The following is a 26,263-nucleotide window of genomic DNA, read 5'->3' as shown; positions in this document are numbered from 1 at the left end:
ATATACATATCTTTAAATGTAATATTCTTTGACAAATCCACCTTCAGCATGAATGCAGTGACATTTCCAAAGGTGAAGGTTTTTTGTGTTTTTTACTGTTAAAATAGTATTGCTTCGGTAGATAGAAGATTACTCCAGTCACCAGCAGTTTCCATGGAAGGTGGTAACAAGTCTGCGAATACTTGGTAATGACTTGCACTAGTGAAAATATTAATATTACAAGATTAAATAACAAGACATTCATGTTCGTTACTAAGACTAAAAGTAAAAGCATTAAAAAGGTCATACAGATATGTTACACAAGACAGTTTATAATGTGTTTTGAAAAATTGTTAAAAAAAAATATATAATGACCTTTATGATCTTTAAGTGTTTAAAATGGTCCCTATTTGTTTTGTTTTTTATTTAACCTTTATTTGACTAGGAAACTATCACTCTTAAGACCTTCTGCAAGGTTGTTCTGGTCAAGATAACAACAGTTGTAATCAACAAAGGTCTAATGCCTGAAGAAAGGGTAATGATAATGAGGCAGGGCATTTACAGCCTGAAGTAACTGCATTCAAGTCACTTAGAATCACCTATCCTTCATTTAGCGACACCAGTTCTTAAGCCATGTTATCATAGAAAATGTCAGCAAAATAAATAAACCACCACAAAAAGGAAAGGAAGGGAGTGCAAGAAGCAAATGAAGAATATATTTTGTGGTATAAAAGTATGGTATAAGTTTTAAAATGAAAAAAAAAATGAAACCAAAATATGTTCTTTACTTCAGCGTAATATATCTGTCAGGTTCAGATCCAGACGTTATCTGATAGTGTGGCTGACAAACTTGGGTAATTTTAAGTTTCTGTGTAACAAAGATTTATTTAATTGAGTGCAGCAAATATAATCACATTTAATGCAAATTTTATGACGCCTTAAATTAATCAAAACTGTTTTTGCTCTTAAAAGTAATTATAAAAGTTTGGATATGGAATTGCTCACCTTACTTGAAAGCAGTTGAGTGTATTATGTCATGGCCACCCATCCTATCTCTTTAAGTGGATTTTTCCAGTCTGTCAAACAGGACAATTTGCTCTCAGATTCCAATATTGTTGAACCAGGTGAGCAAAGAAACAACTGCTAAAGGGCACTTTGTTCATATCTCTGAGACACCAGCTGTGCTCTGAAAAACTGTGGTATTTTGACACTCTGGCAATAAAAATGGATTACCATGGCAGTCCAGACTTGTCATTTTGTTACAATTGGACTTTTTGGATTGTCAGCTTTGCTACCTTGAACTTGGTTGCCTATTGTCACTACCTCCCCGACTAAAAGCAATACAGTCTAAAAATCATTTTATGGAATTGTTAAATAATCAAAATTATCTTCACAAAAAAACCCCAACAAATTCGGTCACATGAATAAAAGCAAAAGGAAACTGAAACTGAAGAAGACATTTAAATGTATTCTCTTCTGAAGGTACAGTATTTTGTGCACTGAATCTCAAGTGCACTGTAGGTTAAGATCTGATTGACATAGCATCAGATATATCATTGGCAGGGCAAAGTAAGACCACTGTTATCTCATATACCCCACTGACACTTCCTTGCTGTCGTGTAGTCATCCAATGATTTTTAGATTCAACCTTACTGCCAGATGGAAGCAACAAGGGAAGCAGAGGACAGCAAGACAGAGGAAGGGATGAGCATGAGCAATTATGTAGGGAATGCTAGAGACAACACAAAAGAAGAGGGAGGGTGAAAAATCCAATAGGGCTTTTGAATGCTCTCCAGAAAATGCATTAAGGAGTTACTTCGATAAATCTATTATGCCTCACAGGATGTGGCTGCTTTTTTGCTCTAAATCAAATCATGCATCCAGGTAATAGTTCTCACATTAGAAAAACAACCTCCGTCTTCTATGTCTTGAATGCTGGCTCACCCTGTTCCATCTGTCTGAGATAGGGGATGGTTAAAGTGAAAGGCGAGGGATGAAGTATTGATGAGATGATGATGTTTATAATGTTGATAATGCAATACACTCCACGAGGAGGGTTCCAGCATTGTGTTTCTGAGATGAAGTGAGTTCTAATAAAGCCAAAACAACAAGGACAACATAATTGGCAACATTGGCAACATTAACATGAAAGTCCAGCCGTTCATCTCAGTCACCTTTAGTGTCATGTGGCCTCCTTTTTAATTTTTATTTTTTTCAACTTGTGTTTGACTCATCCAGACTGAGAAGTCTGCAAAAAACCATCTGGGAATGTGGTTGCCATCAACAGTCTCAACATGGATTTTTATGTTCTATCAGGCAATTTACAATTGCAAAATTTACTGACTGTGCTTCTGTGTTTCTGCACTGCACTTACACACTTTTATGTAGGCCATTCAATACAGTGCCAATAATCTACTGAGTATCACTGCTGGTGTCTAGAAAGGAGACGAATTTGCCATTGGACCGTGATAATGTAATACTAAATCTTCTATAAGTTACGATTTACATTTTTTTTAAAGTTAATACAGCTTAATTTATAGTTTTGAAAGAAATATAGTACATAACACAATGCAACATAATTTACACCATACTGCAGGCAGGCCACATTAGTTCTCATTCGTTCTGCTACAAGTAAGAAAAATGACTGTGCCATAGCAAATGAATTACTCAAACCTTCAATGTGTGAAGCCCAAATTGACCTTTACATGGAGCCTATCAAAGGGGAGCACTGCATAATTGAAAATCTTTAAAAAATAAATGGACACCGAATCTCATCAACTTCAATGTAGAACATCAACAGCAGTGAACTCATAAAGTGTCTCTACATTTTGATTTGTGTTCAGGTATTCAGTTTGATCAAGTTTCATTCCTCGCCCACAAATTAACATTTTAGTTACTCCTGCCACACCAGACTAGCTGCACAAAAGCAACTAAGCAGATAAGCTGAAATAAATCTGAAATACACGTCAGTCACATCTTGATGATTTGATTTTACATCCACTGTGGTGGTTTACAAGGCAAAATGACCAAAATGTGACATTGTCTAAAAATGTATGGACCCAGCTATACATGTATTTAGCCTCTTTGTCAGGATATCATTATAAAATTATATGTACTACTTTTAGTACTGTAAATTATTACATCAAGATGTTTCGTACTACAATTATAAACACTCACCAGCAACTTCACTTTGCTAAAAGATTGGACCACCTTTTGCTTTCAGAACTTCTTTAATTCTTCAACAAGTGTTTAACAGGATCTCAATCTGGTTTTCTACTGGACTGAGCTCTAGAGGCAAGGGACATCATTGGCATATTCAAGATATTAGTGTGAGATGATCTGATATTGTCTGAGTAGGCTACATCTTTCCAATTTTCGATTGTCCAATTTTGGTGAACCTGTGTGAACTATAGCTTCAGTGGCTCCATGTGTGATCTTCTAATGTTGTAGCCCATCTGCTTTAAGGTTTGATATGTTGTTCATTTAAAGGTTCTCTACTGTATACCGTAGTTGTAACAAGTGGTTATTTGGGCTACTATTGCCTTCCTGTCAGCTCAAAGCAGTCTGACCATTCTTCTCTGATCTCTGGCATCAACAACTATGAGGCTTTTTTGCCCGGTGAAGTGCTGCTGACTTCTCTTTCTTCTTTTTCTCTTTTCAGACCATTCTGTGTGTGGAAAAATCTCAGCAGATCTGCAGTTTCTAAAATACTCAGACCAGCCCTTCTGGCACCAACAACCATGCCATGTTCAAAGTCATTTAAATCACTTTTCTTCCGCATTCTGATGCTGGGATTGAACTTTTGCAGGATGTTGAGTTACTGCCATGCAACCGGGATATTAGATATTTTTGTTACCCAGCAAAGCGAGTGTACAGCTAAAATATAACTTCATCTTTCTCACTATGTCTTCTATATCTCTCCTCTGAATTAGCCTAAACCATGAACACTGTGGTTTCTTTGACAAACTTTGAAAGCACTCGTGGATTAAATCAAATATTGTTTAAGTGTACACTGTCTCTATGACCTTGGTTCTTTAAACCCATCTCTGCAAATATTAAAAAATGTGAAAGGCTCACAAAAGAAAGTGAAGACTTTTGATGTCATCACAGAATACCTCCTGGAGCTGTTCCATTTGCTTGGATGGAACAAATTTGTCAATAATGTGACAGCTCTCAGTGGGACTTTCTTGGGAAACTGGTAATTCTTTGGGTTTGGATCGCTCAACATTTTTATCACAGAAACAAATGTGGGTATAAAACACTGTTTGTTTGTTTTCTCTACAGAGACTACAAAGTCAGTCCCCCAATCTCAAATATGAGGAACTATAACCGTGATGACATCATTGTCACTGGCCTAATTTTAGGGCATATTTCTTAAGGTTAATAACTATTAGAAATGTATTTCAGACAAGGTATTACTTGTCACATTTAATGATTTTATGGTGAAATCAATATTCAGTGTCATTACACGGCATGGCTCTGTGGATGCTTTCACGCAAGGTACAGTTAATACAGTGTATTATGTGTAATTTAGAAAGCAATATAAGTTTAAGAGGTGTTTATTACAATAATGTGACAGTTTATTATGCTGGACTGTCTATATATTTGTGCAAAGTAGCACTGATTTGAACAGTCAGTGTTCTGCCTGGATTTTTTAACGGTACAGTTAGTATTTTTTTCAGGTTATTTAATAGAAACAAGAATACTGTGCTCATAAGTAAACATATAATAGCATGTAATAACATCTTCCAAAAAAAAACAAAAACAGATGCATTCCCATAAACTTATAATTACGTTATTAAAAATACATAAGAGCGGGTTTGTGGTTTGTGAAAGCCACCAAGTTCCCTCACCATATTTGAATACAGTGGCCAGGAAGGACATCTTTCTTCCAACTAATGGGGTCTTACATATGTGGCTAGAGACCAAATAAGTAGTACCCAAAGGCAGAGGAGAGAACATATGTGCTTGCTTGCTGTGGAGGGACATTTAAATTTGTGCTTGCGCCATCAGAATCAAGATATGAAGGTTCATACCTAAGTTTTATCAGTGGAGAAAGAGTCCCCCTGATCAGCAAAATTAAAACGCAAAGGAAACAGGTAAAGCAACCGGCATCTTAATAAAATGTCATCATCTTCCTCTTCAAATCAAGCTTCAATCTCTTAAAGTCTCCTGAACAAACAAAAATGTGCATAAAAATGCTTATTTATTCTTAATATTTTCACACGTACTTATTGTTTGCAGATTAGATATGTGACCCTCCTGACAAAACCCAGCTTAACAACAACATTAGCTGGTTACAGTGTTGCCAAATCGCTATTGGCTGTCCTAAAAGTCTAGAAGTCAATGTCATCGCCCAATTTGCATAATTGGTCATGCTTATGTAATTGTAACCTGACATAAAGTAAGTAAAAAACACCCTAAATGCATTTAGAAAATATTTAGAACTACAAATGAAATTTATTTTAGCAATTATTGTGTTTTTTTTTAATGCCACAATTCCAACCTTCCTCCTTTATCGGGGGTTGGGACCGGCAAAAGAGAACTGAAACAGGCACTCTGGCAGACTTACTTGTGTGTGTGTTCTTAAGTAATTTAAAACATTGTCATCCACAAAAAGTAACAGTAAAAGCAGAACTGACTGCTCAGGGCAGGAGCGGCTTCACTCATGCACGATTCATTTGCAGTTTGGACTGTAGGTGTGAACATCTCCTGCTCTGACAGCAGCTGGGGGCAACTGCTGCAAGGACTATCTGCCGCCTGTAAGTGCTTTGGAACGGGCGAAGTGCCCACGGCAGCACCCGCTGCTTGTTGAGAGTAAGAGGGATATGTGCTTTCACATCAAAAAGTCGTCATAAGTCTCCAATAACACTAGCAAAAGTCGCCAGATTTGTCGCTAGTCCCTTTTTAGAAAAAAAAAGTGGCTAAGGGGGTCTGAAAACTCGCTAAATGTAGCGATGTAGTTGCTAAATAGGCAACATTAGCTGGTTATAAGCTAACGTTAAGCAAGCTAATGTTAAACTTGCCTGTTGTAAAAATCACACTTTCCCTGTGATAAACAGTTTGATTACACTCACACAGCTTGAGAGTTTATTCACTAAGCATCAGCCTACAACAATCTTACATCCACCTGAAAAAAAGAAATAAGCAAATGCCAGGCGAACAACAGCTTACAATGGCAAAAATAGCAGAGCTTACTGCCAGTTAACCACAGCATCAACAACTCACCTCAGTATGGCTGTCATCGGTCAGAAGTGAACTTCTCTGACTCGTTGACTCATATGGACTCCTTTCACAAAATTTTACAACCTCTTCCAGAGTAATTAAATGTGGATGCTTCTCACAGCAAACACAGCCGTACACAGAAAAGGAAAAACTCATGGACTGGTCCAAACAGTAGTAGCTACAGCTGAGTCTAAATGTATTTGTTTTTGAACTCTCTTGGCTAAATAAATATGTTTGTCCTATAGCAGCAAGGATTATGCTTACATTTAGAGGGGTAGGAAAACAGAACTCAATTCTACTGACATCTAGCAGGGAAAATTTTACACACTGTAAAAGAATAACATGTAATTTAAGAATAATATTTTTTTAAAACAAAAATTATTCGTACTTTATTTCCTCTCTAAATTATAATTATATAAGTATGCTTCAGCTTCCCAGATAAAAGCAGATGGCCTAGAGTTTAAACTCTTTGACACAGAAGTCAAAGTATGACAGCTGCAGTAATTCCAGGTATCATCCAGAAATCAATAACAAGTCTAATTTGTTTTCACTTCATATTGTTTTATTCCAGTTTTACCCATCATTTTTAATATTATCCCTTTTCTCATTTCCATGTTTTTATCACGACTAACCGCTGACAGATATGCCTTTCATATTACAAAAACCAGTTTTGTTCTTGGTGCATTTCTAAATAAAACTTCTCCAGCACACTTTACTTCTGTTAAAATTGGTGATATTTCTGTGTGAGGAAGCCAAGGATCTGAAGTCAAAGAGAAAAAAAACCCAAAAAAATATATGGTTACAGCTTTTCTGTCTGAGTTCATACACTAAGCAGGGTTGAGATCAGGGCTCCCGCCAGGCTCTTTTAAGTCTGCTGAGCAGAGAGATCGTTTTTCATAGACTTCTCACTGCTTGGTAGAGTAAAGATACAAAGACCTGCATTTGCTAGATTTAACGCCAGAATCTTAAGGGTGGTGTTGACATATACAAGTTGGTATCCATGACACTACAGGTTGTATAAATCCTTGAGGGTCTGCGCATTGTTTAAAGACACCTGAACATTAAACAAAAACATTTATTATTTTCAAGGCTGTATTATAATTATTTAAAAAGAAAAAGTAACTACCACAAAATTAGTCACAGAGTATGTGTAATAAGAATGACAAACCCGTAAAAACATATGGGCCACAACTAAAGTTCCTCCAGCATTTTATTGCATTTTGGTATTCTGGGTTTTATAGCTCAGCCATTTATTGGCAGATTTTTACATGATTTTTACATGTTTGGTTGTTAGCAGACTACCTGCTAAGTGCAATTCATTTTTTTTGACAGTTGCAGGAAGGTAATTATCAGTGGTTGTTGTGAGTTACTTTGAGTCCTGCCGGCTGTGCACAATGGGTCAAAGTTTTATGTCCTTTGGCTGAACAACGTGTTATGTAAGCATCCCAATGGAGATGCAGAAAAGAGTGATGACCTTTGGACAAGGCCTTCTCCTGCACAATGAATTGAAATTAAAGATATTAAAAAACACAGGAGCAGATGCAACAGTTCGTCTTCACCACGTGGCTGGGGCCTGTCTGTGTTGAGTTTTGGATAATAGGATAAGTGGAAGAGGATGCATAGATGGCATTGTAAAACACTGAGGTATGCAAAGACGTACCACACTGACTAGACAAGGTAGGACCAAGATTCATAAAAGTAAATCTCTGGCTCTTTTTTATTCTCCAAAAGGGATTGTTTTACACTAGTAATAACGTTTCCAGTCAAACCAGGTGTTATACTGAGCATTTCTTACAGGTAATAATGTATGATTAATCATTGCAATATATGTTAGGCACTCATATCTTTGGCTAAAATAACATTTATACTCTATGTGTGAAAGAATTTTAAATTCCAGTTAGGTTGGGACTCTTCAAAAGAACCATGTTGGCCAGAAATAACTGAAGATGTAGTTCTGTGCTCTGAGTCATAGCCTTTGGACATCATTGGGAAACCCTAATACTATCAGAATGCGACATAAACAATTTCCTTGAGAACCTGTTTCCCTGCTGTTTTCTTAACGGCTTAGGTGATGAGTTCTGTGTCTAGAAGGATGCAGAATGTATAGTAGTACAGAGGAAGTAAATAGGAAAAATGGCTCTTTTCCTGGTGTGGTGCTTTGGATGTCATTGAGACAAAAGAGTTTATGGCTGATGGTTGATGTGATGGTGAAGTGATTCCTAGGGACTTTCCATTTAGTTACAACGAGTGTCCTTGCGCTTTCCAAGTGCAAGGACACTCAGTAGGCTCCACTGGGGCTTTTTTCTATAGAAAACATAGCTTTTTTTAGCTATTTTATAAAAAGGACTCAAGATAACATACATTGATTTGCAGTAACATCTTTTGTTGGCACATGAAGTATAAATTTTAGTAAAGCAGAGAAGACCATTTGGAAGTGAACACTCCTGCAATTCTTTAAGTGGTGAACATCGTGATGTGACGGCAGCCACGGGAAGAAAGGAATTCCTCTATAAAGTTGTTCTCTGTAGCAATGAAAGTAGTGCTTGAATTCCCAGTGCATTAACATTCTGCCAGAGGAACAGCTAATCTTGATGGCAACTGTTGTGTAATGATAGGGAGATTTACTTTTGATAGAAAAATGCATCACACTGTAAGTACATCTCAAAGCAGATAAATACGCTGGCAGCTCCACATCTGTGTGTGTGTGTGTGTGTGTGTGTGTGTGTGTGTGTGTGTGTGTGTGTGTGTGTGTGTGTATGGGGGGAGGGAACATTTGTGTATTACAGCTTTCTAACACTTCCGCTCTCTCTCTCTCCTCTTTCTCTCTCTGGGTTTAGAATGAAGAGACAAATTCCTAATGGATGAACACAAAAATGTTCTAAAACCTCTCCGCATATCCCAATATCCTCCTGTTTTCACTTACTTGGCAGTGCTATGTAAGCAACTTGCAACACTTCCATTCTGGCATCCCTGTTTTTTTCCCCTTATATGCATCCGTAGTGTCTGCATCAGTGATTTTGGGTTCATATACAGTTTGTGTTTGATAAAGCTTTGACGAGAAGAGAACAAAAAAGCCTCCGAAATAATACGAGAACTGAAAGCAGGAACTCAATGTGATCTACCTTTGGGAGTGGAGATTATACCTGCTTAACGTCAAACTAACCAAATACCATACAAAGAGGCTATGATTTCAGCCAGCTGAATTTGCCCCGAATCACAGTGGAGAGGTTAGATGCTGGCATGAACGTCATAAATCACATTTCTGGGACATTTGTAAGGCTCATGGGCAGCAGATCATCGAATCTGCCCATTAGGGATACATAGCAAACTGAATTTCTAAATAACTATTATTGTTTGTTTAGTCTGGATCAGAACAATTGAGACAGAACAAAATAAGTTGTGTATTTGAACTTTTTTCAAGGTGGCAAAAAAAAAAAAACCCTGAAAACTTCAATAAAAGATATTGTTTATATTTTATTCACTGCCTCTCATCCCCTTTTGATTTCAAGATCATTTGCCAAACTCAGATGGTGTAGCCTTTCATATTTTCTTTTTTGGAAGAAAAACAACAAAAAGGCATTTTTTTTAGCACTAATTTTGCAGCTGCACCTGTATGTGGTTTGAGATGTATTCAATGCTCGCAGTATTGAATGCTCGCAGTATTGAATGCTCGCAGTATCTTTATCATTAGCCCAAAGGAGCTACCACGAATATATGAAGGCTGAAAGAATAAAATAATGGAAAAATGCATAGCTAATTCAGTCATGCCTTTTGCAGTGTGCAATAGTCCTCAAGTTTCAACATCGGGCTCCTTGAACATTTCCTTAATGAGGAGTGTCAGTCTGTGAGCTGCAGGCTAATTCAGTTGTCACTTAGTGAGAGGTAGGATACAACCTGGACAGGTCACCTACTCACAGGTGCCTTTAAAGTTCCAAGAAAGTCAATTTATTAAAGTCACGTTTCTTTCTTCCAGAAAATACAGGCATGACACAATTTATGTGTTAAGAAAAAAACATCAGCAAGAAGGTAAAAGCAAACTGCAGAAAATCAAGAGGCCTGGAGATGTTCCTCTTAAGGGGGGCCCTCATTATATCAGCAGGGATCACTAAATGAAACAGCATGGCACGCTGATAGATGAAGGAGCAATTTCCTGTTGAGTTTTAGTAAAGACATATTTGAAAGAATATTGGACGTTGCCTTATAAAACACAAGCAAAATAAAGAGTGAATGTTAGTTTGAGTGGTCTCCAGTCTGGCCCCAATTCAGATGTGGTTTAAATTTTTAGTATTGTCAGACCACAGAGAGTGCTTTCTCGTGTTCATGTCCGAAAGTGCTCAGTATGGATGGATGTGTTTGCACATTTTCTAGGCTTAATAAACAGAATACCTATCTGGCCTTTTACTCTGGCTGTTTGTGGTGAGGGTGGTGGCTCTCACTTTATTTTAACTAGAATAAGTTTCAGATTTTGTTACGTGAAATTGACTTCTACTGTGTTTGGATTTTTTGCTTTTGATGTTACATCGTTTTGTCTTAATTGCCAGATTGTTTCTAATATGCAATAGTGGTTACAGTAGATCATTCTGTTCTCACAGCTTGATGTTAACCAAGTGGGGCTGTAACAGCATATGTGTGGGTTGTAAAACTGGAATGATAGTGGAACTGGGCATCTGTGTGTTCAGTGTTGCCATTATAGAAGACTATACCTCCCCCAGCTCTTATCTAAAGATGACACAACATATTATCACAGCCAGACTCACACATGTCACCCTGTCTGGATAGAGAATGGATGCCATTAAAGATGAGATCATTACTGAAATTTTTCAAGCAGACATGTAACTAAACTAAGCCTTCACATGCCAGTGCTGTCACTGTCCTAATGTACCCGTTTTATTATAGAAATAATGAAATGTGTATATTATAATACAGCATAACTGCGGTGACAGTTATGCTGTGTTATGAAAAAGGTCTACCAACTTTTGTTGCAGACCAAGCACACCCCCTATTGGCAATGGCAATGCCCAGCTGGACAATGTGCCCATGAAAGGCTTCATTAAATGACAAAAAGTCCAAGGCGTTAACCCAGCCTACAAACTCCACAGATCACAATCGGATTGAGTGTCTGTGAGGTGCGCCAGAATAAGCCTGATCCACGGAGGCCTTATTTTGCAACCCACAGTAAACAAAGGATCTGCTGCCAATGTGCCGATGCCAGAAACCCTCACAGTTTCAGATCCCAGATAGATAGACAGATGTTCTGTACTGCAACCTACATTGTTTTGACCAATAATTTCCATTTCAGTCTAAACCAAGTGTGTTAACTCAGATTTCAATGAATGTTACCAAATCATTGACTTTCTAAAGCATAAACAAACTTCTTGTTCAACTTCATGCAGGTGCAGTCTGCAAAGGATATGCTGTCTCTAGAGGAGTTGAGAAAATACCCAGTCAACAAGGACATGTAAGGTTAAGATGTGGGCACCAAGATAATTTTACGAGTAGGCTTCTAGATTTGGTTGGTTATGAATAACCACATGACTATGATCAACAGCATTTTTTTTTGTCAAAAAATGATTATCTCCGTCTTGCTCACCTTTAAAATGAGGTGGTTAGCACACCATCTGATAACTTACTCATTTTTGAATGTCTGTATTGCAATCACAATCATCTGAGTAATTCTGTGCATGGCTGGAAGACTAGCCATTTTTGTTAGCATGTGGAGTAAAAAGAACAGGCTTGCTAACATGGGTGTGTGGAGCTCCAGTGCTAACTTAAGGCTGAGATAGACCTTAACCCACTGAGTCCTATTTGCCACCGGATAATCATAGAGTTGACATCAGACTGTTTAAGCTTCTGAATGATGGGGCTGGAGAGTGTTAAAAATGGTGTGGAAGGCAATAAAAGCAACTGAGCATAAGCTGCACTGTCCTCAAGATGTTGTAAAACCAAATGGATAATAGCAGAAACAGCATCTGTACCCCACCTCTGTCTATGAGTAAACCGCAGAGGGTCTAGTTTACTGTTCACACCTGATTTCAACACAGACACCATGCATTTCTCCAGGCATTTCATTGTCCAAGTGTTGACAGGTCAGAGGTATTTTAATTGCACAAGGGGGACCTAAACAATGTTAGGTAGCTATGTTTCATGTTGTGGAAGATGTGTGTAGCTGTAGCTGTTTAACACTTACTTTATGTGTTAATCAGGGTCCACATACTTGCCAGTATGAGGTTACTAAATCATAACAGGACAAACACACCCAGATGAATAGGATTTTTTGAGGTAGGTCACTGCAGTGGAGACCAGGTGCATCACTGACACGAGGATGCACCAGTTTGGCTCAAATTTCTGCTGTGACTACTGAACCAAGTGGATCTAACCTGACATCTCTGCCTATGTGAGAGACAGTATAAAAAAAGAGATATTGGGATTTTAGCTGGCTTCCTTGCATCACCACAATAAATGTTTGAAATAAGTTAGTCAATATGTCTATTTTGTGTGCACTTAAAAAAATCTAGTTTAATGTCTTCCAGTAGTGAAATAAATATCCGTCTGCCTTTGACTTAATTGACTGTTTAACTTTAGTGGCAGTTGGGTGTATCAGCATTTATCTAAATTACTACTTCCATCTAAACTAGATCAATACCTCCTTGTGCTGAACAGATTATCTGATGGTGACGTTTGGGCCAAGGCCCGCTAGGCCAGAGCCTATGACAGCTGGAGAACTGCATTAATATGACTGCAGAGGAAAGAGGGATACTGGTCCCTAGAGATGCTCTGTGTGTGTGTGTGTGTGTGTGTGTGTGTGTGTGTGTGTGTGTGTGTGTGTGTGTGTGTGTGTGTGTGTGTGTGCGCGTACGCGTGCACATGAGCTGATAACAAATAACCTTAAACCCTTTTCTTTCAGGAGGATATCCCAGCTATCATAAGGAGAGAGCCAGGGTACACCCTGGAAAGGTTTCCAATCTGCCTTTGGCAAACAAACAATTAAATAAAAAATAAATAAAAATAAATAAATAAATAAAATAAAAATCCCTGTTTGGCTTCGGGGGATTTCTTCAGTACAGTTGAGTATGGTCAAACAAGTGTTCATCCAACTGATCATAGAAGAATCTAGGTGATTGCCAATTTATTCCACTTTGAGAAATGTTGCAGGGTTGATGAAGCATCTGCCAATTTATTTAAGGTGATTAGTCTACATGGAACTCCTCTTGCCACAAATAAACACATAATAATGTTTTCAAAATCAGGTACACCTCATCTTCCATGCAGGTCACACTTGCCAGCTGCAATCAGTGCTGATTGCTGGAATCCAATTTTAATAACTAATACTTAAAAACTAGAATCAGACTTTAGGTGATTAACATTCTGGGTCAATGAGTGTATGGCAAAAAGAACAACAAAAATGACCATAGTTGACCATGACTGTAAACTAGGGCAGAAAAAAAGTGATATTGAATGCCTGAATACCTCTGGAATTAATATAAAGAGTGGAATTTGGAGTACCAGACTCCAGATGAATAGAGACAAAAGAATGTGAGGATAAAAATATTTTTACTTATTTGACTGTACAAACATGCAGTAAACTACTGCAGAAAAAAAAAACTCAGGTTAAAGATGCATACAAATAAAAGTTTCAGTAAAACCAGAATACAAAACATCGGTGATGAGAACATGTGGCTTCATCTTCCTGCCACCATTTCTGTCAGTTTCCCAAGAACCAGTTTAATTCTCTATGTTGTTGTGTTTTATTTTTTGAGTTCCTCTATCTTTGCTCTTCTGGATTAACATTTAAAAATAATTCAAACATTTTCTCGAAATGGCTGTTCTGGTCTATTTCTGTAGATGGTTGGGATATGGCACAGGGAGAAGAAAAGAGCTGTACTGCAGCGGAATCATTGATTTATGAGTCAGGAAGGGAAAGGCTACAGTTTTTGTATTTAGAATTATGATATTTTTCTTCTTAAGCTTCTTTTCAAGAATTCACTGAACTGTAGTTAGCAAAGATATTGCATTAGCATACTTACACGAAGATACTGAAATGGATACCAAAGCATTATACATATCTCACCTAAAAAAAAACTTCCCAGACTGGATTAAGATAAAGAAAGATATAATAAACATGTTTATTAGACATGTCAGCTTGCTAACTGAATACAAATATAACCTGCTGCATGTCATATAATCAATTTATGTACAAACATGCAACAACGCAAAGCAATCATTTTGGAAATAATAAATAAGTGTAAGATATTAATTTACCTGTGTTTACCTTTTTTTTCTCTGTTATGTTTTCTGTTATCTGGGCCATGCAGCCAGTATTCATCTGACTTTAAGCAGCAACGAACTGACTGGATTTGTCCTTAGTGCTGATTGGTTGTTCTGTATGTAACGCAGACGCAACTGATAGAGCTGTCCGAGGTTCTGATAGAGTGATTTGCCTGGGCTCATGCCTGTAGCATATTAAACCATTCCAAGCAGATGTGTAAGACACCAAGAAACACACAATCATATCTCATCTCAATATATTAATACATTAGTGTAATTGTAATTATAACAGTCTAACACACACACACACACACACACACACACACACACACACACATATATATATATATATATATATATATATATATATATATATATATAACCAAGTTAAGGTTTTGAATATATATATATATTCAAAACCTTAACTTGGTGCTTCCGCTTAGTGAAACCACGCATGTGTTGATCCGTGCTGCAGCAACGTGCATCAGTTCCTCTCTGACCCCAGTGTTAATCTGCATTCAGACTGAGGCTTCGCTGCCTTTCTTGGCTTCTCGATAGTGGAGCAGCTTATTTCTTGGGGCTTCGCTGTTTTGTACCAGTCTTGTAGGCCCCTGCCAGTGCTGTCGAAACGGCAACACACACGCACGAAGACGGGCGATACGAAACGAAGCTTTTCGACTCGCGTCGATTTTGTTTTGGCTGATTTCACACCGCCGCGCGCTCGCCTCCAGTCTCGATTTGCAGAACGGCTACTGCTAGCGTGCGTAATGTATCGCAGAGAGGAAACACAGTAAATAGACGGACACGTCCATCTGCAAGAAAGAGGAGACGAAGATGGTGATGATGGCTTCGCCAAAATCAGCCTTCAAATGCTCGATACCGATGGCGAAGCCTTCCCTCCCGCTGAAGCTGCTTTTCTGGGTGTTTATTGTCGTGAATCACTCTACAAGGTAAGATATTAACGCGTATTTTTTCTCAAAACCACGACTGTGTTTCGGCCCGTTGGTCAGCATGTTTCAGATTTTTAACAGCAAATATAGCAGTGCCTCCATTCCAACACTGGCGTGCTATTAAGGGGATCCTGAGCCGTTGGGTAGCTGAGAGGATGTAGTTTTGTATTTAGGGGGAAAAACCGGAGCTTTCGGTGTACATGTGGCACGTTTAATTGCGGTTCCAGTTGAAGTGGAATATTGTTAATAATATTAAAATTGCCTCAGCGATACACGCATGCACATTGTATGTGTGCTACACCCTGTGTATCAATGTGTTGTTGGTGTTTTTAATTAAAAAAAAATCCTCACAAAGCTCTACAGATTGAATATTTGGCTTTGAAAAGCGAATAACAGTGATACACATTTATACGACGATACCAGTGTCTCCCTCCCAATCTGCCCCGCGTTAGATGTAGCATAGTGGCAGGCTAAGTTGAGTGAAGCTAAGGCTACATTTAGTCTGTTAAGCTGTCTTCAAGTATATTCTAAGAGTCAAAGCCTTGTTATGAACGCACTGGCCGGAGGAGGTCGAAATGGAATAGAGGCCACATGAAAACAATCGGTTGTTATAAAGGCAAACTTGAGGATAAAGAGGGAACCTTTCCTCCCACGTATTCGAAATAAAAAAATAAGCATTTCAAAATGGCAGACAATCACACAGAGAATATAAATATGAAGGCACAATAAGGAAATGGACAGCACATATGCACTGATCCTTGCCCAACACAGGCACACAACCAAAAACACCTGACATTTCTGCTTTAACTGTGGGCCGAAATTGTGTTTGTTACAAAGACAATGAAAGAGAAGAAAGAAAGCTGTGTGGCTGCTCCTGTGACGACTTCATCCCTGTATAGTGAGATAAGAATACTGGAGAGCAAGGGGATGGTTAGGCTCCTCGCATCGGTTTCCTCTTGTGCTGCTGGAGGGTGAAAAATGGAGGCAGATAAATCAACCGACGTTCAATCACCGTCATGCTGGTCAAAACCTTGGGGCTCCTTGCCCAGATCTACATTGTTAGGCCTGTGTATTTCTAATTGTCTGGAAAAGTAAAGTGGTGTATACAATGCACTTGAGTAAATGCTGCTAATCAATATGTGACCATATGCAGACACCTGTGCGGAGGTCACACTTAAAGTATGACTCAAACTATTTTAGAAGTTTCGGTCCTATGTATGGCATAATGATTAAAATGCATCCACTGACAGGAAGTAATTTATGATTCATGTATGAAAGCTCTTTTATAAGACATCAAGGTCTTTGCATGCATTCAGTATTTTGTGCTACTTTGTGACTCATTGACATTTACTATGTGTAGTGATGTCAGACTGCATCACAATACGTTAACCCAGTCAGTTACTCAGGTAGTGCAGTCAATTACTGTCACAGATCAAATTTTGCAGAACACCCTCAAGCAGAAGAAGGGGGAATTTGGTTGCAGATTCTTTGGTATTTTCTTCTATGCGTGGGTAGGTAGGTGTCAGATCTATAACCAGGATCCACTAGAAGATTTTCAGGCGAGGGATCATGGGAAGAGGGCCTCGACATGATGGAGTGATGTCAGAATGAGCAAAGTCTGGTGGTACTTACATTATGTGCCATCCCAGATGATGATTTTGCAAACTCAAGCATGTTAGGTAGCAGATGAAATTCGTTACATAAGTCTAATTTATTTATTTGCTTTATATTTTTAACCTTCTAGCATCAGTATTTATTAACTTCCTGACCTCCCACTGAAGTTGGTGGGACTTAATTGATCCATTTTGTACAGAACAAATGTAACATTATATCTCACTCAATCCATTTTGTGTGAGTGCACTTAAGGCCTGAAGAAGAAGAATGCTTGGATTAACAAAGAAAGTTGATTAAGACGTTACGTTGATCTAATTCTTGGACTAGGTGTTGTCTAGCCAGCTAATCTAAAGAAACCCTGACTATGCTGAACTTGAATGCTTCAGTTCCCAAACACTTGGTAACAAAAGAAGATTTAATAGAAGGAAATGGTAAACACGGTCCTGTCTTAACTTTCTTTAAACATGTTGCTAGCATAGTCAAAATGACCTTATAGCTTTCAGTTACATTTTAGAAAAATGGAAAGAATATATAAGATAACATTTATAACGCACACTGTGGTAATTTCTAAAGGCTTTCTGTGTTTCATTGTGGGACAAACATAAAAAGCTAGTGCCATTTATTCAGCACTGTGATTTCTAAGGCAACAAAAGCAAATTAAACTGTAAGTTGAAAGATATATTGATGCTGTCTGTTTATTCAACTAGCGCCTTTGTAGAGTTCAATTTCTGACTACAAAAATCTCTCAGGCAGACGTATTTTCTGTACATAGGATGTAATCTATGTCCATTCAATTTTTGAGCTGCTGTTAAGTATTAATAATATGGGAAACATTTCACTACACATTTTATGCTAATTGTATAAAGTAGCTGTTAGTATGTTAGTATGCCCATTGCAATTATCCCTATCTGCCACCGATTCTCATCAGTTTGTCGGTATTTTTAGACAGAATTCCATCGAATTGGAAACCTACAGTGAATTAAATGGTCTGCCAAACTGCCATACATCATCTGCTTCTTGTCACTTGGAAAGGGTCAGGAGTTTTGACAAACTGCCATGTATTCCATAATTAACATCATGTGAATTTGTGTCTTAGAATTCCTAAAAGTCAGTTCATAGCAAAGACATGTTGTCATTTTTATTTTATTTTATTTTTTCTGCCTATAGTGAAGACAGTTTGACAGGTCAGTAAAAGAAACAGGCAACACTCATGGTTACCTTTCTACAACTGAGAAACTCTGGTAGATATTGAAGTCAAAGAAATTTTGGAATAAAGGTGGGAGGGCTTAAGTTGAAGCACTTTGGCCTCCTGTTGTATATATATATATATATACACACATATACACACACACACACATATATATATATATATATATATATATATATATATATATATATATATATATATACTCACTTTTAAAGAGTCTAAATTAATAGATTTTGGCGCTTTAAGTCTCAGTCATACAGGCCTAGAGACCATGTGACAACCTCTGGTTGCTAGGGAAAAATGTGTCTTGGCAAGTGGTTGCTGGAGGTTGCTAAGTGAAATTGGTCTCAAAGACACAAAGAGGGTGCTGTACCAAAAAGCTTCTTGTAATTAGTGTGGTCACCTGTAGTTTGCATTCAGCTGCAACACAAGTTGAAAAAATGAGCAGCTTTTATTTGGAAGATTAATTCTATTTATCGTTTGAGTAACAAAAATGCAATTGCGTCGTGGTTTTCAGTGTAGCATGATATACCTCAGTGGACTAGAAAAATAAACATTTAGTGTCTTGGCCAGCGTGACTCAGGCCTTAGCTGTTGGTTTCACAGACAGACAGCAACAATCACAGTCACAGAATACAAATTTTTCCCGCTGTACTTGTGTTTGCCATGGAGCCAACAACTGGTTTCTAGGCCTGTGTGACTGGGATTTAACTTAATGTAAGTGAAATTATTACAGAAACGGCTCATTATATTCGCCCACTGATCAAAATCTATTAATATGCTCTAATCTTTGTAATGTGGTTTACAGTGGATTGGTCTGTAAATAGATTGGTTGTATTAGGATCCCAGAATGCAGTTAAGTAGAGCAGTTAAATCCTGGTAATTGGATGTTAATATTACAGCATGTGAGTAACACAACTTCAGTTGTTCATTTATTTAAATTTCCAGGTTGATTAAAGGAAAAACAAAATATAATATTTGAAACGTTTAGAGCCATATGATTTGTCAGTAAAATATCATTACTAACAAAATACAACTGTATATTTTTTCTTTCAGTCTGTAGAGTCTGTGAAAAGTGTTGCATCAACAACATCATGTACAGAAGAGTTTGTTGTGTTGTTGCCAAAGGTGCAAGATAAATTTCATGTTGAGTAATAAGGATCATGAAGGTTCATTAGATCATGCTGCTTTATTGGCTGCAGTTTGGAACATATGTGGTAGAGTGATAAACTGGATGAGGTCGAAAGCTGCTTATACTGCTGATATTACTGATATTATTGTTCTTGGACCCTCTTGTGAATATGTGAAACTGCAGCAGAGGATACTTCACTATTGCTTTGCATGAAACTTGAGATGAGAATTTAATTGAAATTCCAATACTGTCGTTACCACAGTCAATACCAGCACAATTATTGAAGTGCACATGCATAAGTAAGAACCCAGATATACACATGCAGCATGCATGTGCAGGCACTAACACGGGGCTCTCTGTGGACCTTCAGGTACAGAATTAATAGGCAAACCCTTAGATCTGCCTGTAGTGAGGAACACATGGCTCTTCCTTTGATCTACTCATATTTGGAACATTTCCATATACACAGAGATATTCTGTGAGATGAATACAGATGATTAAATTGCAGCAATCTGAAAAAATGCATACTCTATCTATCTATCTATCTATCTATCTATCTATCTATCTATCTATCTATCTATCTATCTATCTATCTATCTATCTATCTATCTATCTATTAGGGGTGCAACGATATTCGTATCGATATTGAACCGTTCGATACAGTGCTTTCGGTTCGGTACGCATATGTATCGAACAATACAACATTTGTAATTTATTTTATCAATTTTCCTTCTGACGATGCTGTCTGTGTTGAGCGCTCAGTGAATCTGTGTTCGACTACTCCGCCTAGGCTGCACTGTCCAGCGCAGATCCACTGAGCGCTCAACACAGACAGCATAGTCAGAAGGAAGAGCGCAGGGCACCTCCCCCACCCTCATTCAGTTCTGGCGTTTGGAATTATTTTGGTTTTCATGTGACGTATGACCCTGAAGGTAAGCGAGTCATGGACTAAAGTAAAACAGTATGTTGGATGTGCCATGCAATGCTCAATTACATTGGTGTGAACTAGTGTGCTAGCGCAGTTAGCTCGTTAACGTGTTGGCCGTCTAGCCCCATGCACGGAGCGATCGGCGGTAGCTCGTTAACGGAGATTTGCCGTGTTGTGGCGTTAAGGTCATTTCAACGAGATTAACCTGAAAGCACTAGTGGGAACACGACGAATATGACTGCACATTTACGCCGACATCATCCTAGTGCAAAGACAAGTGGAAGCAGACAAAAAAAAGCAAGCATGCTACTAACTTTAGCCGAGTCATTTAGACAGCTGTTAGCACATGATTCTCCTTATGCTGCTGAGAATATAGCCCAGAAGAAGCGGATAGTATAGCTTTTATTTTGGAAAGAGCCATTTCTCTGTAATAAACTCTCTTTTCCAAAGATGAGTGATTCCTCAATCAGATACAGGGCTCGCAATATCGCTAGCCCGACGTCCCGGAGCTAGCGATTTTTTCAGTCGGGCTACCAAAATCTATCTCTGCCCTGCCCGTCGGGCTATTGTAGGAAAAATATATGTCAATGCTTTTGCATTCTTTCAGAAATGTAGCTGGGTAATTATGTCATTGGCATCGGAGAGCAACTGTCAATATGTGACATATTGAAGTCGCGATTGAATTTGCGCTTGTTTTTTTGCTTTCACTTTGCAATCGTGCGAACTGTGTATAGAGAGCGACAGCACTGATCTGTGAGTGATGATAATTTGTGCACCAATTCCTCTGACATCGTCTTATTAATCGTTAGCTTACTATGCAAACATGACAAGTGAAATCTCCCGCAGCTTAAACATGTGAGAGGTTGATCGCGCAGAGAATCGCTGAGCTTATGTGAGTGAGTGTGTAAAAGCATTTCAGTTCTGCTGAGCCAAATAAGACAGGTCAGGGTGAAGAAGTGACAGCCAAAGAAAAGCTTACCACAAAACGGAGAAGTTATGACAAATCAGACTATAAGGCAAAAAGAAAGTGCAGCTTTATGGTTTCATGGACAAAAGAATTTCTGTGGCTGCAATATGACGAGCTAAATAACCAGGGCTGCACATAAGTGGTCCGCAGGTGCGCATTCGCTGTCAAAATAAAAAACACGCACAAGGGTTAGGGTTAAATTTAAAAACTGTACTTTTGAGTTAAAATATATATTTATAATTTTAATAAATGACAAATTAAAAATGCATGAACATTTTTTGTATCGAAAAAATATCGAACCGTGACACCAAAGTATCGAACCGAACCGAACCGTGAATTTTGTGTATCGTTGCACCCCTACTATCTATGGTAGATATCCCATTCTTCTGTTTTGGTAATATATGGCTCTTAATGGTATCTAATGTAGGAGGACTGCTGTTCAAAACATTAGTCACACCCAACTGAAGAACACAAGAAAGCCATCAGTGCTTCTACCCTTGTGTTTTACCATGTTTTTTTCATTCTTTCTCATTCTTTACTATTTTATTCAGACATCTCCCCATCTAAAGCCTCGTTGAAAGCTCACAAATATTTCAAGGTTGCTTTTCTGGTCTGTTGGCCATCTCCTTGATCTAATCCAGCTGTTGCTAGAGGTGCCCAAGTGATCCCGATCTGTGATGGTATGAGGATTAGAGCCAAGAGAGGAAGTGTCCAACCATTTAGGTATCTTCTCATCTACTTTCTTATCTGAAACTCCCTGTTTTTTTTTTACTAAATCAGTATGTATATATAAAAGGAAGTGTTGATAAATATTCAGACATAAAAATAAATTATTTAGACATAAGACCAGTAAAACATCATTAAAAGACACACATAAAAACAGAATAGGCTGAAGGCAAAAAAATTGTCTGAAATCAATTTTAGACCAAAATGTTTTTGTGTGCTTATTTTCAAAGCACTCGGCTTTAAAGCAGATTATATATGTTTCTTTGGGACCCTTTTGAACACCTAATATGATATAGGTCAAGTATGTATTTGTAGAGAAGCTAAAAGGTTTTTGTATAGTTTTGCTGCAGTATTTACACAGATCTTCATTGACATTCTTATTGGCCTGCTAATCTCAGGAAAACCTGACCACCAAACTGCATTTCTTTATGTATTCTTTTCCTTCATGAACAAAAACCTTCTGGAGGGCAGTCCAACCACTGATTGTATAATGAACTGCTGTCTTGGTAAATCACACACTAATTACATACAGATTGTGCTCACACAAATTGAATGAAAAGATGTAGTGCAAATTTAGCTTGTGCTTGTATGCCTATAAATCTGCCCTGTGATCTCTTTCACCAACATGCCTCTTCTCTGTTCTTCTCTGTTCTTCTCTGTATGTTACTTACATATCTTCATCTTGCCCACTGGCAGTAAAAATCTTATCTTTTATTTTAAAAATGCGTGTTAATGGAAGGTCTTTTGAAGTATAGGATGTTGTAAGCTGATTAATTGTCCCTTTTATATTACATTAAGACTGCTTTTGTTTTAGTAATATAATTTACCAGGATCATACTTTGGTGTTGGATAGAAGGGAAAGCATTTACAGCTCAAGTGTGGTGGTATATGTGATATATGTGATAAGTCTGAGGTGAGAAAGTAAACTCTGGAAAAATGTCCTGTCCTCACATATATTTGGGCTCCTTAAAAGCAGCTTTTCTGACAGATTCCCTTGTTTGAATTTATTCATTGTTTCTATAGAATCACTGACCTGAAAATTAAAGGAGAGTTTTAGCTGTTACTGGAAAAAAATACAGCAAAAGCACACACAAATCTTACACGTACTTACATTTAAAAAGAAAATATTTTGCAGATGGTATTATCGTTGTTAGACAGTTGTTGGCTTTAGTTTGTTTTTGTCCTTCATCACATACTCAATGCATAGTTGTATCCATTGCTAAAAAGAAAAAATAAAGTCATTTGAGGTTTAGTGTAACTGACTTAATGGTCAAATTTCAATAGAAATTTACTTTCATCCCTTAAGAATCTGTCACACAGATTTTGTTTTTTCCTGATTGGAAGAAAACAAAATGTTATATAAGTGAGTCATCATTACTTAATTGATTATTATTTATTTAGGTTACAACTGTCTGAACTATGGTGAGTTGGTATTACTAATACTAACAAGGTTGCTAACTATCAAACTGCAATATTTTAAACATGAACATCATGTCTTGATAGGGACAGAGTGTGAACAAGGCTTCCAGGAAGACTAAATAAATGATTAAAGCCAGTGCCACACGGGATTGTAGCTGTCATATACTTTTATATATTATCTTAGCTGCACATATCTGTATGACCCTCGCTTCATCTTGAGGTCACAATTAATATTTTTTTCCAACAAGACTGAGAACAGCAAAATTATGGCAAAAGCAGATCTGCATTTATGAATGCGTTCATACAAATTCAATTCTTTTCACATCAGATATCAGAAAGCAAGCAGTCTGTTTGTACTCCGAGTTATCTGATCTAAATGCTGCCTTAAACTGCCTTAAAATATCAAATATATTCAAAATATCTCATAAGGGTATTGAAAATATATGTCTATAGAAATATGTTTTTCCAAATAGTAAGTGAGCTAACAGATTTTACAGTGAGAACAAATGAAACTGAATGTCATGAAAGTTTAAGAAATGAGGCATTTGCCTACACGGAGGACACGCCTTGTATTTGTTCTTTTATTTAACTATGCAAGTACTTTGTTACACAAAAAATACCAGGAACGAAAAAAAATATTAAATCAATCCTTTAATCATTAAAATACCTTTCTCTTTCTGTCTTTCTCACCTAAAGATTTCTGCTTTAAAAAAAAACCCACATGGGAAACCACTGGGAAAGAATCTACTTTGTATCCCTTCAAAAGAATTTGCTGATTATATGCATTTTTTTACTCTCTCCCTTGCAGCTCCGTCCAGAGTGATGACGATGATGAGGTGTCTAACAAGACGTGGGTGCTGACTCCCAAAGTGTATGAGAGTGATGTCACACACATCCTAAACAGCCTACTAGATGGATATGACAACAAACTCAGACCTGACATCGGAGGTGGGCGCTGATTTTTCACAGATAATATGTTTAGTCACAGAATCATAAAGATATCTAGCAAAATTTGTAATTAGAGCTATTCAACAACGAGTCAACAGTACTTAGGCTTAGGTTTTGGGTTAAGAGTTATAATATAAGTGACTTGTGTTACACTGATGTTACTGTAGACCGAAATGTATAACCTACTGAACCAGGTCTAGATTTGTAAGAGTGGCTGCACAAAGTTTCATTAACAATCCAGAAACAAAGACCTTTAAATGAAGTAGCTGGCAGTGTACTAAACACAAACCAGACAAACACACTTATAACCTCTGTTTAACAACAGAATTAGCCTTATGAATCATTGAATACATAATTCATAATAAAAAAAATAGATTTAGATGTAGTTATAATTATTAAGTCAATTTTCAGTAAAACAAAGCATTCATTTTCTGGTTCACTCATAAAAAGCACAGCCATTTCAAACATAATAAATAGATAATGAAAGTAAAACTTCCTTGCCATAGTCTTAAAATTTCAGTAGTCTTTAGAAATTGTGAAAAAACACTGTTGAAGCTTTATACCAGCTGTCTTTTTTTTCCGAGACCCTTACTTCTCTTAAAAAATGCACATGCATGCAGTACGGTCAGGGAAACTGTCACCATCCTGCAAGCCTGTAGACAGCTATCTTACTCTCTGGAGTCTGACAGACAGCTGAGCAGGACTCCTTGTCTGCAGAAGCCTATCACGTCCATCTGCAAGACCAGATAAGGGAGATACTCAGTATCTTTGAATACTCGATTAATGTGTCAGTGGTTTCCTGGGAAACTCAGTTAAAGTCAGAAATAGTGTTGAAGTGACATAGTGTCAAATAATAAAGCTGCACCAGTCTACATGGTACTATAAAAATTTGCTTGCTCACCCACTATAATATTCATACACATTTGGCACTGTCCAGTGCTGTATTCAGGCAAAAAATGACAAGGATAGTTTATAAAAATCCTTTACTACTTACTTCTCTGCTTTGTGAAAGCTTATACCATCATTAAGCAATTTTGTTGCAACAAAAGGCCATAGTCCATTGTGACAGATGGAATACAGCACCAGAAAGATTTTGACCTAATTTCAATCATAACTTTATTAAGCATGACTAATGAATTGACCTAAATGATAAATTTATTCTGCGCATGAATGTAGCAGAGTAATGTTGATGTAGCATCAGCAACAAATCCTTTACATTAGTCTGTATTCATGTTTTCCTGTATACGATGTACATTATTATACGTATTTTACAGTATATTTAATACCACCTATAAAGTGACAGGTTTTATGAGGGATGGTCATTATTCTTGATACTTTGAAAGTGGGTCTGTGCTATAAATTGAAGAGCAGCTTAGATGTGCTTGAGGTGAAGCTGCAACCAAGAGAGCCGCTGCTTAGCTGGGCGGCTGGCTGCCACAGTCTTAGCCATCATCTTCAAATGTTCTGTGATCTTGCTCTCTCAGCGCTAGTCTTCCAGCTGCCACCAAGTTACACATCTACACAGGGGATATAATTAACTGGCTGTACTGTCATCTGAGCCAACAACCAACCAGTCATACCAAAGCAAAATGAAGTTTCTACTCCACTTCTCAGAGCTCTCAAAGTTGTGGATTTAGATTAATTGCTGATTGTGCCATAGCTTCCATCGGAAGTCCATCGTGATGCTGATTTAATTTTAATGGAACTAGAGTGTATTGTATATAAAGAATTGAAGCAATCGGACTGTGAGACAGAAAAAATGGTCTAAGACTCTTAGAGGCGATCAGGGTTTTTTAAAGATCCACTAATATGGAGAACAGAAGCAAGGACTTAGAGTTGTTGTACACTAAGTTAGATGATGTTAGGCTTCAGCTCTAATGGATTGGCTTGTTTTATATTGTTAC

At 37.6% G+C, this 26,263-nt stretch overlaps 1 protein-coding gene across 2 annotated transcripts in view; it reads left to right on the top strand.

The window, feature by feature from the left end:
• The first annotated feature begins 14,953 nt into the window (after positions 1 to 14,953).
• Positions 14,954 to 26,263, top strand: part of gabrg2 (gamma-aminobutyric acid type A receptor subunit gamma2) — a 47,007-nt gene continuing 35,697 nt past the window's right edge. For both annotated transcript variants that reach the window (XM_086309217.1, XM_086309216.1), the window contains exons 1-2: positions 14,954 to 15,419; positions 24,220 to 24,359. In XM_086309217.1, coding sequence (XP_086165343.1) covers positions 15,304 to 15,419; positions 24,220 to 24,359 — 256 coding nt within the window. In that variant the 5' untranslated portion in view covers positions 14,954 to 15,303. The remainder of the gene's footprint in view (positions 15,420 to 24,219; positions 24,360 to 26,263) is intronic.

This window comes from Aulonocara sp. 'chitande type north' Nkhata Bay, linkage group LG10 (genome assembly GCF_057382095.1).
Source record: "Aulonocara sp. 'chitande type north' Nkhata Bay isolate Kocher_YH1m ecotype deep benthic linkage group LG10, A_spYH_male_GT1.1, whole genome shotgun sequence".
Taxonomy (NCBI): Eukaryota; Metazoa; Chordata; class Actinopteri; order Cichliformes; family Cichlidae; genus Aulonocara; species Aulonocara sp. 'chitande type north' Nkhata Bay.
Note: the sequence above shows the minus strand (reverse complement) of the source record. Positions and strands in the feature narration are given on the sequence as shown.